At 46.1% G+C, this 17,342-nt stretch overlaps 1 protein-coding gene across 1 annotated transcript; it reads left to right on the top strand.

Annotated features, from left to right (window-relative positions):
* Window positions 1-2,637: 2,637 nt before the first annotated feature.
* Window positions 2,638-13,504, top strand: LOC308322273 (soluble guanylate cyclase 88E-like; the record flags this gene model as incomplete). Its single annotated transcript, XM_080773469.1, has 22 exons — window positions 2,638-2,709; window positions 3,383-3,487; window positions 4,589-4,728; window positions 4,925-5,059; window positions 5,167-5,290; window positions 5,766-5,885; window positions 6,254-6,338; window positions 6,690-6,776; window positions 6,924-7,047; window positions 7,814-7,943; window positions 8,172-8,318; window positions 8,483-8,629; window positions 9,320-9,370; window positions 9,609-9,765; window positions 10,212-10,321; window positions 10,439-10,528; window positions 11,008-11,088; window positions 11,168-11,248; window positions 11,328-11,408; window positions 11,568-11,723; window positions 12,575-12,703; window positions 13,355-13,504. 22 exons carry the CDS (start codon window positions 2,638-2,640, stop codon window positions 13,502-13,504), a joined length of 2,502 nt encoding a protein of 833 aa, XP_080629595.1.
* Window positions 13,505-17,342: the final 3,838 nt, after the last annotated feature.

The raw sequence follows: 17,342 nt of genomic DNA, 5'->3' as shown, positions 1-17,342 counted from the left end.
ACACACACACACACACACACACACACACACACACTTCTCACTAACAAACAGTGCATGGCACATGGAGCAGAAGTCAAAGTAAGGTCAGAGGTTCTGCGTCCAGTTGAAGGTCAAAGTCCAGGCTAGGTGTTCCATTTGTACCTTTACCTCTTTCAGGCGGTTCTGTGCTGCTGTGTTGTCAGTCAGTAAAACACAGCGTTGAACACAAGCTCTTCACTCTGAAAGAAACTGTGCTCCACTGAATCATGACCATGACCTATAAATGAACGCAACAAAAGTCACCTTTCATTTCTTTCAATTCACACACAAATGGAAAACGGAAAGAAAAAGCACAGAATTCAATGAAGTATATGCGTCACGCACTGGGAGAAATGTCTCCCATAACTGTGTGTGACGCTTTTCTGCCTTTGTGTGAAGCCTCTTGGCGGATCCACTCATTCAACACTCAGTCATTACACTGATCGTAAAGAGGTCACCTCGACGACTCCTCTCCTCTGAGAGTGAACGTTTAAAGAAATGGAGCAAGTGAGAGATCAAGGGATAAAGGGATAGATGAATAGTGGTAGAGCAGTATCTACTCTCTCTATTGTTATGCTGTTTCGGTAGGATTGTTTAATATTGTGTATATAACATGATCTTACTGTGAACTATGTACTGTATATTATTTTGTAGTGATGTCTGTAGTGTTTCCTGTTTTGCCTAGTTGTTGCCTGTCTTGTCTCACCTCATCCCCTGTCACACACCTGTCTCCAATGAGTCCATTCTGTCGTTAGCCTGCAGTTGCCTGATGACACTCACCTGTGTTTGCTTCAGCCTACAGTAGTCTATTAAGTACTGGACTCATTCTGCTCTCACACTGCCAGATCCAGGTTTGACGTTACTGTGTGTTCCTGCCTGTTTTCTCCTGCTGTTGCCTCGTCACCATGTAAGCTGTTAAGTGTTCTTAGTCTAATAAATACTGGACTTTACCTGCCTGCCTGCTTGTTCTGCTTCTGGGTCCTCAACCTGACACACTGTGACATATGTATTCTATATGTTGGGTGTCTCACTCAGGGCAATTTGCACATGAAATGCAATGCTCACTTTTGGGGTCAGGGTTAACTGTTTTGCAGAACGTTGCTGACCCGTGATTGATTAACTGCATTAGCTGAGCTGTGTTGTTTGCATGTTTCAGTTTTTCATGTTTGGGACACCAAACCTGTTCTAGATCAGTGGTTCCCAAACCTTTCAGGGATTAGAAGTTTTCCCCGGGACCCAAACTATAGTCAAAATAGAAGATCTACAAGCTTATAGTTCGGTTATTTTCACTTCTTATTTAGAAGGAAAAATATTGATTGAATATTTTTTTTATATAAAGAAAATGGGATTTTTACTCATGTCGTGACCCATAATAATTGGTCCCAATTATGACCCACAAATGGACAGAAGGAGCGAGTGCATTCTCCGGCCACGGCATCAGCCTTAACGCTGCCGGGGTGGGGTGGGTTGGGGGGGGTGGTGCGGCAGCTGTAGCGGGGGATTTGTCACTCCATTGCCCTGCACTCAATCCAAACGGATCCCGACCCACTGTTTGGGAAACGGTGTTCTAGAACCAGCTCAGTGGCCTTGTGTGTCCGCCCTGAAACTGGGAGGTCGGGGTTTGATCCCCGGCCGGGTCATACCAAAGACTGTAAAAATGGGACCCTGCTTGGCGCTCGGCATCAAGGGTTGGATTGGGCGGTTAGATCAACTATACAAATGATTCCCGGCTGCGGCTCAGCGCTCCAAGAGATATGGGTCAAATGCGGAGAACAGATTTCGCATACAGCAATGTATGTGACAAATAGTAAGACTTTGACCTTGAGATTGGACAGTAACTACCACAGTCACCAGGCAGGAAGCCTCATCCCAGTCATCCTGAGTCACACGCAGGCATAGTCTCTGCAAACATAGATCAATGGTAAATGGTGCATTTATATAGCGCCTTTATCCAATAGATACAGTATTGTCCAGTAGTGATGCATGCATTATATTACTAAATGATTAGGTTTTAGTAGACTCCATTGTCTGTAATGTGGCTCCATACAGTAGTAGGCTAATAATAAATGTTATTTTCATTACACTTTTCATTCACAGGGAATCCCAGAGTGTTGCATTACAGTTAGCTCTGGTCCATATAGCCCTAATGCTCAATTCTGCCCTGGGCTATATGGACCAGAGCTACATTATAGTTAAACAATCAATCAATGTATAGAATGCAATCTTTGAACAATTCAGTATATTATGTGTGGTGTCCACGTCCGTTTGAAAACGGAACAACACAACAACAAAGCTTTTGAAAGGTGTCACCTGTATGTGAGAGGTGGTCCCCATGCTGTCACATAGAAACACACACAAACACATACAGGACCATCAGGCAGTGACAGCTGACAGCAAGACAATAGAGGCCCATTTACTCTTAAGGTCGCACGATGCAAAGAGCCTCGGACACTTTCAAATGTGATTGTGGCGGTCCGGCACAGCAGATAAAACTCTCTGTTTGGGGGTGGACGTTTCGGATGAAAACGGTCAGTAAAAAGCATTGTTCCACTCACTGGTGTTCCGGTTAGTTGTTGCCACACTTGCGTGTATACAGTACGGTTCTTTGGGGGAGAGATTATGTACGGGCTGCTGTGCGAGAGCCTTCACGACTTCATCAAGGAGTCGTATGGAGATGACGTGTGGAAGCTGGTGAGAGAGAGGGCAGATGTCAGGCTGCACTCCTTTGTCACCCATCAGGTATTTGGTTTGTTTGTGTCATCAGCCTTTTGATAATGGTATGGTAGGCCTAATGCTTTGTCTTCAATTGATTGAACATTTTATTAACAGTTTGCACAAGTTCAGGGGAAGTACAGGTCAATACAAAATCTGCTATGATGAGGATGAAACCAGAAAAAGCACTAAGACTTGTTTACATAAAGGTCCTCCATTTTCAATTCATCAGAACATTTACAGACATAACAATATACCGTAGTGTCCTGAATATAAGACAACCCCCAATTTCCAAGACTCATTTGTGGAAAAATAACATTCAATGTCAAATAGTCTATAGTCCATCCATCCATCCATCTTCAACCACTTATCCATAGTCTGGTCGCGGGGAAACAGCTCCACCAGAGAACTCCAGACATCCCTTTCCAAATTGTCTAGTCCCCGATTACAATACGACCCTAATTTGTAGTCTTATATTCAAGCCAATAGGGTAACAAATAACAATGTTACAGTATCGTCGTTTGTAATTTGTGTGTGTGTGTCTGTGTCTGTGTGTGTGTGTGTGTGTGTGTGTGTGTGTGTGTGTGTGTGTGTGTGTGTGTGTGTGTGCGTGCAGGTGTACAGTGAAAGTGTGATTCCTCGCATTGCGAAGGCTGCCAGTGGGGTGACGGGCACTCCCTACAGCGACCTGATGAACTCCTGGGGGGTGTACTTTCTGGGTTTCGTGGGCAAGTACGGATATGACAGAATCCTCAAGGTGAGAGAACAATCACTCCTAGAGCAGAAGAGGAGGCAGTAGAAACTGTGTTGTTCAATATGGTGCAACATGACAGAAAGTTGTTGCATAATGTGTTGTTAGTGCCAGTCAGTGGTGGGAAAAGTACTCACATTTTTGAGTGGTGCAACTACTCCTATAGACAGCTATGGCTGGCTGGCTGTGTCCCTGGGTCTGAGCACGGGAATAGCATATTTTCACCGCCAACTGAACTGAAGTGGTTAATGTATGTTTTGTAATAATAATACAAATCTAGAAAAGTAACTATTAACTAAAGTTTTCAAATAATTGTAGTGGAGTAAAACAACAATATTTACCACTGAGATATAGTGAAGTAGAAGCAAAAGTCAGGAAATTGGAAATACTCCAGTAAAGTAAAAGTAGGCCTACCTAAAAATGTTACTTAAATACAGTACTTAAGTAAATGTACTTAGTTACTTTCCACCACTGGTGCCTGTGTTGTTACTGTTGCTATGCTGCGGCTTCGCCATATAATTGGGGTGGTTATTTATTGCTGTTTGTTGACAGTGAAATGTACACAGTCTAAACTCATTGCTGTTCAGAGGCTTTAATGTTCTCTGTGCCCCCGGGATCTACTGGTAGAAAGAACTCTGTAATATTTCATTCAAGTAGGAAGGAATTTATTTAACTCAAGTCGGTGCAATGTTAATTCTCTTAATTACCCATTATAAAAGAGATTTCTCAAGTAAACAAATATTATAACGGTATGCACAAACACATGTTATACAGTATGTGTGTTAAAGGTTTCTTTATTTATTTCAACTTGGATTGTATTATTATTATTTTGTCAAATTTGGCACGAGCCAATTACAAAATCCAAAACACACATTTTGTGTTAAGTGTAAAGGTCTATTCATACATTGGTAAGCGCTTCACCGCATCACCCAAACACATCTGTTTTTACTGACCACCATTTCGATTGTCATCTTATCACCTAAAACTAGAGTATGAATAGACCTTAACAGACTGGACTGAAGAGTGTTGACCACTTGTGTCCTTGTCCTCAGGTGTTGGTTCGTCATGTGGATTTAGAGTGTTGACTACTTGTGTCCTTGTCCTCAGGTGTTGGGTCGTCATGTGCGTGACTTTGTCAACGGGCTGGACAATCTCCACGAGTACCTTCGTTTCAGCTACCCCAAGGTCCAGCCACCGACCTTCTTCTGTCAGGAAGAGTCCGCCACCGGGGTCACCCTGCACTACAGGTCAGGGAACAGGGGACGAGAAGCACGCATGCACACACAGGTGTGTGTGTGTGTGACTGTGTGTGTGTGTGTGTGTGTGTGTGTCTTTCATACATTAAAAGAAAGGGGTATCTATGCTATGGGTCAGCGACAGATGTCTCTCTGTATGTGTGTGTGTGTGTGTGTGTGTGTGTGTGTGTGCGTGCGTGTCCTATAGGAGTAAGAGGAAGGGGTACCTCCACTATGCTATGGGTCAGCTCAGACAGATGGGGAAGCAGTTCTACGACACAGACATCCACGTGGAGGTGCTTTCTGAGCAGCTGGTGGGAGACTACTCCCATGTTACCATGAGGTATGTGACACGCACACATGCTCGTTAATTCATGTTCATTCATGTTAATTCATGTTCATTCAAATTACGATATATTGAGTATGTTTTTGTTTTCGAACCACATCAAGGCTGAACTTTGACAACTCGGCGTATCGCTACATCATGAAGGAAGACGAAGAGGAGCAGGAAATACTGCCCATCACCTCCGACTTCTTCTTTGAGGTGTTTCCCTTCAACATCGTCTTCAGACAGGTATATCCTCCAATCTGAAAACTCACCTCTTCAGACCGCATCCTAGCCTGTAACACTTGCCGTAGCACTTGTGCATGTGCACAATAGCCTCGACAACCTCACAGGCGTACTGTATGCAAGGCTAAATTGACATAGTCCTCTATAATCGTGGCTTTAGTGTAGTCTTTCTAATGAATTGCATTTTTATAGCGCTTTTCCAAGTGCTCAAAGCGCTTTACAATGGTTCATTCATTCATACATTGTGAGGTGTATATGGTTCAACACCATTATATGGTTGTTTGTGTCACCAGGATATGGTGGTGGTTCAACACCATTATATGGTTGTTTGTGTCAACAGGATATGGTGGTGGTTCAACACCATATATGGTCGTTTGTGTCACCAGGATATGGTGGTGGTTCAACACCATATATGGTTGTTTGTGTCACCAGGATATGGTGGTGGTTCAACACCATATATGGTCGTTTGTGTCAACAGGATATGGTGGTCCACAACGTGGGTTCTGGTCTGGCGACCGTCTTCCCTGACCTGGACGGGAAGAAGATCGGCGACGCCTTCATCCTGGCTCGCCCCCTGGTGGAGTTCGGCTGGAACATGGTGCGATCTCTCGCCTTAACACGTCCCTTAGTTCTTGCAGTGCACTGGTTTTCAACCCTTTTTCATGCGCAAGGCCCAATATGTATTGGACATTTGAGCCACGGACCACCATGTGATGAGATTTAGCCTATAGTAGACCCAAAACTAAAGCATGTTGTTGTCGTTGGATAAGATCTTGTCCACAATTCCGTATTGATGTTGGCACCATTAGAGACAACAGGCAAACGTTGATCAAAATAACAATTCTTCTACATTCTCTAATTGTGTAGACTGTTTGTAACACTCCCACATATAAATGACTGTGCTTATTGAATAGCAGTACAGTGCTACGTATACGTGTATGTGTGACCGTGTGAATTTGTACTCAGATCATCTCCCATCCTAACAACCTTTTCGAGATCATGTCCAAGGAACCCGTGAAGAGAGAACGGAATCTCCACAACCGAGCCCAGAGTAAGAGTGGAAGCCATTCAGACACTGTGTGTGTGTGTGTGTGTGGGTGGGTGGGTGGGTGGGTGGGCGGGCGGGCGGGCGGGCATGTGCGTGCTGTGTCGAGGTTCGGTTTGGGTTAGGCCCCTAACCCAAACCGAACCTCGAAAGTGGCTCTCGTGTCAAAAAAGTGTGGGCACCACTGGGTTAGGGGATATGGTTTAGTATGGGGGTCTGTGGTCGGTTAGGGTTTGGGTTAGGGGATATGGTTAGTATGGGGCTCTGTGGTCGGAATATTGGTGAGTCGGATTTATGGGTGTTGGATTATTGCGACGTGGAACTCCCGCTAAACACCCGTCTTATTTGTCTTCACAGATTCAGACTATGAGAACCCCAACCGCTCCGCTGATGTGGACGTGGAGCTCATGGCCTTTCAGTCCATCATCGCAGACGACTACAAAGGTCACTTATAAAGGGATATTTCACTTACATATACATTTTGACATCCGGACTTTTACTTTGTAACCGAGTATATTTCTATATTGCGGTATATTGATACTTTTGCTTATAAGTAAATCCTTTGAGTACTTTTCTCTCCCACCTCTGTAGACTGTAACGCTGCTAACGCTATGGATAGCTGGGAGGGCGGGATGGGCAGCCGCTGTCTGAGACTGAAGGGACAGATGAGGTACATGCCTGAGTGGGAGTCCATCATCTTCCTGGGAACGCCTGTGTAAGGAAGACAAACAAACAGCCACACATGCACAATTGCACATACACACACACGGGTGCATGTGGTTAGTCCGACGGCAGTCCACTAGGCCAGTGGTCCCCAAACCTTTTCATGCCCAAATTGACACTAATTAGTTTGCGGACCCCCATTTGAAAAGATATGCCAAGGACCCCCATGAGAGAGAGAAGGCTCTAGCAGTGATTCTCAACCTGTTTAATTTCAAGGACCCTCAGTTTGACATGCATTAGTCTACGGACCCCCATTTAATGGTATTTCTATCTCTCGGACCCCCAATTTATATTGAAAAATCAATGTTAATTTAACTCTGAGAGTGTACAAATGGAACAAAATGCACCCGTTAGGGTCTCAGAGTTACAGACCCATAAGGGTCCAATTGGTTCATAACTATCATTTAGCTGGGGACCCCCTGACCTAAACATAACCTCACAGGGAAGCCACGGGTGAGTTTTAACCAGCCATGCATGTCGGGAGTCACGGGTGAGTTTTAAATGGCCACGCATGTGACTGTTGCAGTTGCACATCAGATTGTCAATACGTCGGACAAACGCGTGAGCCCCCATGCATACAAGCATTTCACACAAGTTCACACAAGCTTGCAGATGATGGAAAGTAACTGAGTACATTTACTTAAACATGATCATCAGGTACTGTGATTATACTAGGAGGATGTACACAAAGTGTTATGATGGTGGCCACACCCACCAGTTCATTAAGTATAGCTGGTTTTCACCTGGTGTTCTGTCAGGATGGAGAGTCTCAGTGCCATGTTTAAGACCGGTCTGTACATCAACGACCTGAGCATGCACGACTCCAGCAGAGACCTGGTGCTGGCAGGAACGCAGCAGTCCGAGGAACTTAAGAGAGCTCTCATACAGGTAGACCGTGTGTGTGTGTGTGTCTGTGTGTGTGTGTGTGTGTGTGTGTGTGTGTGTGTGTGTGTGTGTGCGCGCGTGTGCGCGTGCAGACTTTTGTTTGTTTGTTTGTTTAAAGCACTGTAAAACACATTTACAGGAGCCCCTCAGTTCACACGAGTGTGATTTTTATTACATGATCAATCAAGATATCAATCAATTAATCAACCAATCTCTCTGCTGTGAGTTCAGGAGCAGAAGAAGTCCAGTAAACTGGAGGAGAGCATGAAGATGTTGGACTACGAGATGAAGAAGACTGATGACCTTCTGTACAGAATGATCCCCAAGCCTGTGGCAAAGAGGCTGCGCAAAGGAGAGCCTGCTGTCAACACATGTGAGGTAAATGGACTGTGTGTGTATCAGTATGTATGTCTGTCCATTTGTGTCCGGGTAGCTCAGTCAGTAGAGCTCTCGCCTTATTTGGACCACATGGGTTCGACCCGGTGATCGGGACATCCCTATAGTCGTGACTGTGTGCTTCCTCTCTCTCTCTCTCCCTCCAGGTGTTCCCTGACGTGACCATCCTGTTCAGTGACGTGGTGGGGTTCACGCGCATCTGCTCTCACATCACGCCCCTGCAGGTGGTCTCCATGTTGAACACCATGTACACGCTGTTCGACACGCTCAGCGAGAAACACCGCGTCTTCAAGGTCTGTCTGTCACTGCATGCATGTCATTAGCCCCGTACGTTCCCTCAGTCCCTACGCTCATTCTGTAGCCCCATACGTTCCCTCAGTCCCTACGCTCATTCTGTAGCCCCATACAGTCCCTCAGTCCCTACGCTCATTCTGTAGCCCCAATACGTTCCCTCAGTCCCTACGCTCATTCTGTAGCCCCATACATTCCCTCAGTCCCTACGCTCATTCTGTAGCCCCATACATTCCCTCAGTCCCTACGCTCATTCTGTAGCCCCAATACGTTCCCTCAGTCCCTATATGCTCATTCTGTAGCCCCATACGTTCCCTCAGTCCCTACGCTCATTCTGTAGCCCCATACGTTCCCTCAGTCCCTATATGCTCATTCTGTAGCCCCATACGTTCCCTCAGTCCCTACGCTCATTCTGTAGCCCCATACATTCCCTCAGTCCCTATATGCTCATTCTGTAGCCCCATACATTCCCTCAGTCCCTATATGCTCATTCTGTAGCCCCATACGTTCCCTCAGTCCCTATATGCTCATTCTGTAGCCCCATACATTCCCTCAGTCCCTACGCTCATTCTGTAGCCCCATACATTCCCTCAGTCCCTACGCTCATTCTGTAGCCCCAATACGTTCCCTCAGTCCTATACGCTCATTCTGTAGCCCCATACGTTCCCTCAGTCCCTACGCTCATTCTGTAGCTCCGAGATGAGGTCACATCCAAGCCCCCTCCCACCAACGGTTCAGAAACGGTGCATGGTTTCAACCAGGAACGCTTCTTACCCTTTTCTGCACATTGAATCCAAAAAGTGAAGGTTGCCTAACATGCTAAACTAATTTAAACTTAGAAGCGGCCAAGAAAATCGAAGTTTAAACGGTTAAACGAGCGTTTAAATCGGTGGATGTGACCTCATCTCGGAGCTGCAGAATGAGCGTAGGGACTGAGGGAACGTATTGGGGCTAGCATGTCCCCCCATGTGTACGTTCCAGGTCGAGACCATTGGAGATGCGTACATGGTCGTGGCGGGAGCGCCAGAGAAGACCAAATACCATGCCCACAACATCTGTGACATGGCTCTGGACATGGTGCGCTCCATAGACCACCTCAAAGACCCGTCCAATGGAAACAACATACAGATACGTGTGGGTGAGCACCTAGGCGTTCTCAACCTGTGGGTCGCGACCCCTCGGGGGCCACGAGTGGTTAGTGGTTAGTGCGGCACAAGATGACATTTGTCTCTCTGAACAGGGATCCACTCTGGGATGGTGGTATAGCTGACGTAGTGACATGTTGTCTCTCTGAACAGGGATCCACTCTGGGATGGTGGTATAGCTGACGTAGTGACATGTTGTCTCTCTGAACAGGAATCCACTCTGGGATGGTGGTATAGCTGACGTAGTGACATGTTGTCTCTCTGAACAGGGATCCACTCTGGGATGGTGGTATAGCTGACGTAGTGACATGTTGTCTCTCTGAACAGGGATCCACTCTGGGATGGTGGTATAGCTGACGTAGTGACATGTTGTCTCTGAACAGGGATCCACTCTGGGATGGTGGTATAGCTGACGTAGTGACATGTTGTCTCTGAACAGGAATCCACTCTGGGATGGTGGTAGCTGGCGTAGTCGGGCACAAGATGCCACGTTACGGTCTCCATGGCGACACTGTCCACACCGCATCGGCCATGGAGAGCAGTGGCAAGGTAGGAAGAATGACAGACAGACAGACAGACAGACAGACAGACAGACAGACAGACAGACACTGATCCACCATTTGCGCCTGAGCTGATTGATGACATCATCACTCTTTGTCCCATCAGGAGAAGCAGATCCAGCTCAGCAGCGCCACCTATGAGCACCTAAAGGGTGGTCACTTTATCTTTGAGAGGCGGGGCACCATTACCATCAAGGTCAGCTGGTAATTTATATACTTTACTACTTCAAGTAAAAGTCCTGTATTCACAATTGTACTTACCGGTATTTCTTTTTGGGATAATACATCTTTCAAAAAATAGCAGATCTAGGCCTAAGCTCACAACACGTAGACACACACACACACACACACACACACACACACACACACACACACACACACACACACACACACACACACACACACACACACACACACACACACACACACACACACACACACACACACACATATACACACATATACACACATATACACACACACACACACACACACACACACACATATACACACACACACACACACACACACACACACACACACACACACACACACACACTTTTCTTCTTTTTTTGAATGCATGATGTGTGTTTGTTTATGCGTGTTTATTTGTGTGCTGGTGAATCATTCTGCATCGTGCTGACCGAGCGCCCCTGTCTCCTCTCCTCCTCTCAGAGTAACGTGGAGATGGAGACCTACTGGCTGAAGGGGATGATGCATGTTTCTCCTCTCTGTGTCTCCTCTCCTCCTCTCAGAGTAACGTGGAGATGGAGACCTACTGGCTGAAGGGGATGATACATGTTTCTCCTCTCTGTGTCTCCTCTCCTCCTCTCAGAGTAACGTGGAGATGGAGACCTACTGGCTGAAGGGGATGATGCATGTTTCTCCTCTCTGTGTCTCCTCTCCTCCTCTCAGAGTAACGTGGAGATGGAGACCTACTGGCTGAAGGGGATGATACATGTTTCTCCTCTCTGTGTCTCCTCTCCTCCTCTCAGAGTAACGTGGAGATGGAGACCTACTGGCTGAAGGGGATGATACATGTTTCTCCTCTCTGTGTCTCCTCTCCTCCTCTCAGAGTAACGTGGAGATGGAGACCTACTGGCTGAAGGGGATGATACATGTTTCTCCTCTCTGTGTCTCCTCTCCTCCTCTCAGAGTAACGTGGAGATGGAGACCTACTGGCTGAAGGGGATGATACATGTTTCTCCTCTCTGTGTCTCCTCTCCTCCTCTCAGAGTAACGTGGAGATCGAGACCTACTGGCTGAAGGGGATGCGGGACAAGGACGGGAACGCCCAGGCAGCGTGTCCCCACTTTGACACCCAGACCATCAGCAAGGCCCCCGTCTCCGTCTCGCCTCCCCGGGGAGTCCCCGAGGAGGAAGACGCTCTGGTGAGGATAGGAGCAGGCCATTTAGGGTCTTTGGTGAGGATAGGAGCAGGCCATTTAGGGCAGTATGGTGAGGATAGGAGCAGGCCATTTAGGGCCATTTAGGGCAGTATGGTTCCCAAACTCTTTCACGTCAAGGACTTCACACTAATTAGCCCACGGACCCCCCATTTGAAGAGATATGCCAGGCGACCAGGGACACCGATAAGAGAAGATTTTACAGCTCAGCAGTGATTCTCAACCTGTTTAATTTCAAGGACCCCCTGTTTGACATGCATTAGTCTACGGACCCCCATTTAAAGGCATTTCTATCTCACTTTATATTGTAAAATCAATGTTAATTTAACTCATAAGGGTCCATTTGGTTCCAAACTATCCTTTAGCTGGGGACCCCCTGGAACTCCCTCAAGGACCCCTGGGGGTCCCCAGGCCCCACTTTGGGAACCACTGATTTAGGGCAGTGGTTTTCGACCCTTTTCATATCAAGGCCCATTATTTATTGGGTATTCGAGCCACGGACCACCATTTGATGCATGAGATGGAGGGCTGTATTTTGCGCGTCTTAAGTACCAGGTCTTATTACTTAACTTAAGACCTGGAGGTTTGATCAATGCCATTTGGCTATTCTGAGTGACCAAAGAGCATTGACCACGCCTCCAGGTCTTAAGTAAAGTAATACCTTGTACTTAACTTCAGACACGCAAAATACAGCCCTTAGCCTCTCAGACCCAAAACTTCTAATATTTTGTTGTCATTGGATAAGATTTTGTCCACAATTCCATGCTGTATTGATATCGGTACCATAGGAGAGATAACAGGCAAACGAAGATCAAAATAACAATTCCCGCGGGCAGGTGTTCCCGAGGGCAGCGGGCGTGATGGATGAAGATGACGTCAAGTCCATTCACTCCCACCATATAAAGATCGTCGGCCATTCTCCGGAAGAGCTAGGCTGCGATGTGGAGGAGATGACACTTATCAAGGTAAAAGGCAGGCCAGGAAGAGGGCTGCGATGTGGAGGAGATGACACTTATCAAGATAAAAGGCAGGCCAGGAAGGATCGCATTACAATGAGGGGGCATTAAACACTTTGCCTATAATTGCGTTATGTTAATGTGTATTTAATTACGCCACCTGTTAGCTGTCTCTCCTATTTGGGTTATTGGATTAGTTCTCCTGTTTTTATTATATTAAAATACATCTTCATCACAGTTACACCTGATTTATGCTTAGTTTCACTCCCAGTGCCTTGCATGGAAAATAGCACACATCTACTGTACGCGTCACTGTCACATGTTGGTGAGGTGCGAAACCTAGCTCAGGACAGCCTTTGTTTAAAGGCAGTGTTCAAAACCCATTAATGCATGGGTTTTTTCAACCCTTGTCATTTCAAGGCCCATTATTGATTTGGCATTTGAGCCACGGAACCACCATTTGATCAGATTTAGCCTCTCGGCCTCTTATAGTTTGATGTCGATGGATAAGATTTGAACGTCACGACACAAAAGTCTGTGACTGTGCCAGTCAGTGTGTTATGATTATGAAGTTATATGTGAACCCCACACCGAGACAAATGTATTCACGAGACAAAATATTCACAAAACGTCTCATCGGTTCTTTTCCTCCCCCTGTAGAGCCACTATAAGGCCCCTCTACAGGAGCGCCTCCACCAGGACCCCCACTGTGAGCTGGACCTGACGCAGTTCACCGACAGACACATGATCATGGCGTCCTCAAATGGCTCCCACGACTCCCAGAAGAGTACCACGTGCTCACTGTCATGAACCGCCACGACTGGACCCTATAACGTTATGGTTTTTAACCTGTATAAGAGCCATTTGAGGCCTTTGAGCCTTAATTATTGTTTATTGTTTTCAATGATGTCACTGTGAAGGGCGTGGTCAATGTCAAGGCCAGCCCAGGTTTTTAATCAGGTCTCAATCAACGAGCAGGTTGCTGACAATTAAGAGGCAAACCGTTTTCAGACGGTTGTGTTAACTTGTGGAGGGCTGTTGTCTGTATCCATTTACGTTTATTGTATTTTTATTTATATGTTGCTGAAGTGACATGCCTGCAGCTACAGAGAATAAATCTTTATTATACCAACTCTATGGAAACGTTTGGACTATCAGTTTCTGGAGCACACGTCCTAACTATACAACCAGAATGTTGGCAACCAGTAACGCCTAATATAGGGATTTAGGCGCTACACATTTACACAACCCTTTTCATATCAAGACCCATTATTTATTCTGCATTTGCGCCACGTACAGACCACCTTTTGCTGAGATTTAGCCTTGCAGACCTAAAAGTAACAGAATACCGGTATGTCCACATTTCCATGCTGTATTGATGTTGGTACCATTAGGAGAGATAACAGGCACACGTTGATCAAAATAACAATTCCTCTACATTCTCTAATTGTGTAGACTTCTTGAAAATTAACAAGTAATGCAGATGTTTAACAAACTCTCGAGAGTGTAAAATGAAACGGTCCATTTGGTTTCATTTTACACTCGCAAGAGTTAAATATCTATAACGGTCCATTTGGTTATACCAAACAATAATATCTAAAAAAAAACATATCTTTCAGATGGGTGTTTGCGGCCGAAGACAGATTCATTTTAACTTTACATGAACAAGTTTGAGAAGCACTGCTGTCTGTGTAGCTATAGATGTTTCTGTCTAATGCTCCCACAAAGCATAATGATAATGCTAGATTAAAGCAACGAAGCCCCATCAGTAGTTTGGAACAGCAAAGGGACGTTGATAAAAACCCAAATAACTGATATTCTCCTCTACTTTATGAGCAACTAATAAAAATGTTCTCTCTCTCGCACGCACACACACACACACACACACACACACACACACACACACACACACACACACACTCCTGTCAGATTATTTCTCTCACTTCCTCTCCACTGTTCTTTATCTAGATTATCTTGTCAAATAATGTCACCCTGCCCAAGAAACTCCTGTATTTTATTTTTGTAATTTTATTTCTGCCATTCAGTCCCACATACAGTATACATTTACCGGTAAATTCAATTTTGTCCAATCTGTAATGGTGAGCAGGGCTCACCATTTGGATATGTTTGTGCTGTAAATATGTAACCTTCTCATTACTGTCGGACAGACCACAGCCAAGCTGGTTTCAGGTCAAAGAGCACTGTTTATTTATGTTTGACCGACCGCACATGTGCCCTTGGTGTAATAAATGCAAAGTGGATTGCATTAGCCACACAGACTGAAACAAGTAACACACACGTACTGTCTGTATGCCACCCGTTATGACAGCTAGAGACACGTGGGCTGTATTTTGCGTGTCTTAAGTACCAGGTCTTATTACTTAACTTAAGACCTGGAGGCGTGGTCAATGCTCTTTGGCCACTCAGAATAGCCAAATGGCATTGGTCACGCCGATTGACATCGTCCAACGATAGCCAATCAAATCCACGTGTTGTTTTGTTTATACCCTCCACATGGAACCACAACCACCAATACGCTTCAAAGCGATGACATAAGGTATAAATGACAGCAGGAACGCCCACTAGGAGATGTTTATCGCCCAGAGTTCGCCCGCTGCTACTATAGGGTCAGACCACATTCCCCAGAGTCAGTCCGCCCGAGCTGCTGCGTCTGACGGTGGCGTCTTCTTCCTGCTCGTCGAAGCTATGCGTCCTGACGAAGGTGGAGTCTTTGGGCGGCGTCTGGATGGAGCGGCACACGCAGAAGGCGTAGAGGAGAGCGACGAGGAGCAGCATGCACACCCCGCAGAACACCACCACGGTCGCCACCACCAGCGCGGGCATCGTCACCACCGCCACGCGCCCGTCCTCCCCCCAGGGAAACGTCGTGGTCATCGGGAGGCCGGCGGCGAAGGTCGGCCTCGGGGGTCAGATCAGAATCATCTTTATTGTCACATCACAGTCTTAGTAAAAATAAGTAAAAAGGTGGTTGAAATGTTTTTTGTTCATAGTTCCCATCGTGTTATTTTTCCAACAAAACAAAGAAAGCTTGTTCCGCAAACAGCACACTCGTAGGGTCACTCTTAGCTTATTTACAAACGGCTCAGCAGTCTCTCTCATCTTAATTACAATACAACTAAGTGGTTTCCAGATATTTATAAGCTTGTTTCACAAAAGGCACAACCATAGGGTCTCTCTTATCTTATTTACAGGTCTGTCATGTCAGGGGTCATCGTGTGTGATCCCCAAGGGCCCGTGGAGTTGAGGTTGGGCATGTTAGTCTTGATGGGTGGAGTTATACGGTATGGTACGATCTATCGGCCAAAACTGCACCTGTATCAGTCACAAAAAGACAAAAAATTATGCATTTTGCCATGCATATACACAAGCAAAGTGCTTAGAGTAGAGATAGTAAACTACTCTAGTCAACTAATGCAAGTGGACATTTATCTACAAACTGTACAAAGCGAATACAATTCTTTGTCGACAACAAAGTGACATATTAGACAAGTGTATAATAGACTCTACTATCGCTCTGTGTGAGTAATTAATTCCAGCCAGTTGGCGGCGGGTTCAACCCCCGGTTTCAAAGGAGCTGTGCTCAGTCTGCCTGTCTTCATGTGCATGTCTTTGAATGAGCAGCAGCTTACCGTGGCTCCTATCAGCCATTGTCTTTGTTCTTACCGGGTAATGTCTTCTTCATGCAGTGCGTGGTGTCCAGCCTTTCTCTCTTTTCTTTTGATGAGCAGCAGCGCAGAGGGAGAGGAGAGATAAGGAGTCCTCGAGGAGGAGCGAAGGAAGGCTGGGATAATAGGAGAGAAGAGAGGTGACTGCATGGAGCACAGCAAGGAGGATTGCCATGACAACCTTCATCATGGAGGGCCCGCTGCATGGTGGGCTGGCAGTGTGGTCCACGATAACATGACATCATCTCATCACCAGTGGTGGAAAGTAACTAAGTACATTTACTTGAGTACTCAAGTACAATTTTGAGATATTTGTACTTTACTTGAGTGTTTCCCAATTTACAATACTTTTTTTTCTGCTCCACTCCCTTACGGAGCTATGTTTGTGGCTGCCTGGGTCTGAGCAAGAAAACAGCATGGTTGTTTTGCGCAACCTAACACACACACAAACATACACGCACATATTAACTGTATATGATGATTTCGGGTGTGCCAGTACCGTACAGTACACTCAACAAACCACTCGTCCACCAAGGCAGGGTTATTGCTGACGCGCCGATTTCGGCCACTGTCGTCCACGTCAACCATGCTCAGGGCAGGCGCAATCCCCTCCGCCTGCTGCAGCATGCTGGAGCAGATTCCACTGCACGTCAGCTGAACTCCACGTTTTCCAAGCGGCTGGGCCGCGCAGATGGGAGCCGAGGTAGAGGTCAGGGCACATATGGATCTCCATCTGTGGAGCTGACTATCATCACCTGGATCTCCATATACAGTATGAAGATCAGTGACCTCATCAGACCCTGGATAGCCATACATGGTTTGACATACTACAGTAGATTCTGCATATATGGAGCCGGTCAGCAACTGTACATATGACCTCACTGACACCAGATTAATAGTTTAACTCCTGTTTCTCTACTGTGCCGTATCCATATTAAGAAGCTCTGTTGTTTCAGCGCACC

Source organism: Protomyctophum bolini (genome assembly GCF_963924005.1).
Source record: "Protomyctophum bolini genome assembly, chromosome: 10".
Taxonomy (NCBI): domain Eukaryota; kingdom Metazoa; phylum Chordata; class Actinopteri; order Myctophiformes; family Myctophidae; genus Protomyctophum; species Protomyctophum bolini.
The sequence above is the reverse complement of the archived record's forward strand: the minus strand, read 5'-3'. Positions and strand labels throughout refer to the sequence as shown.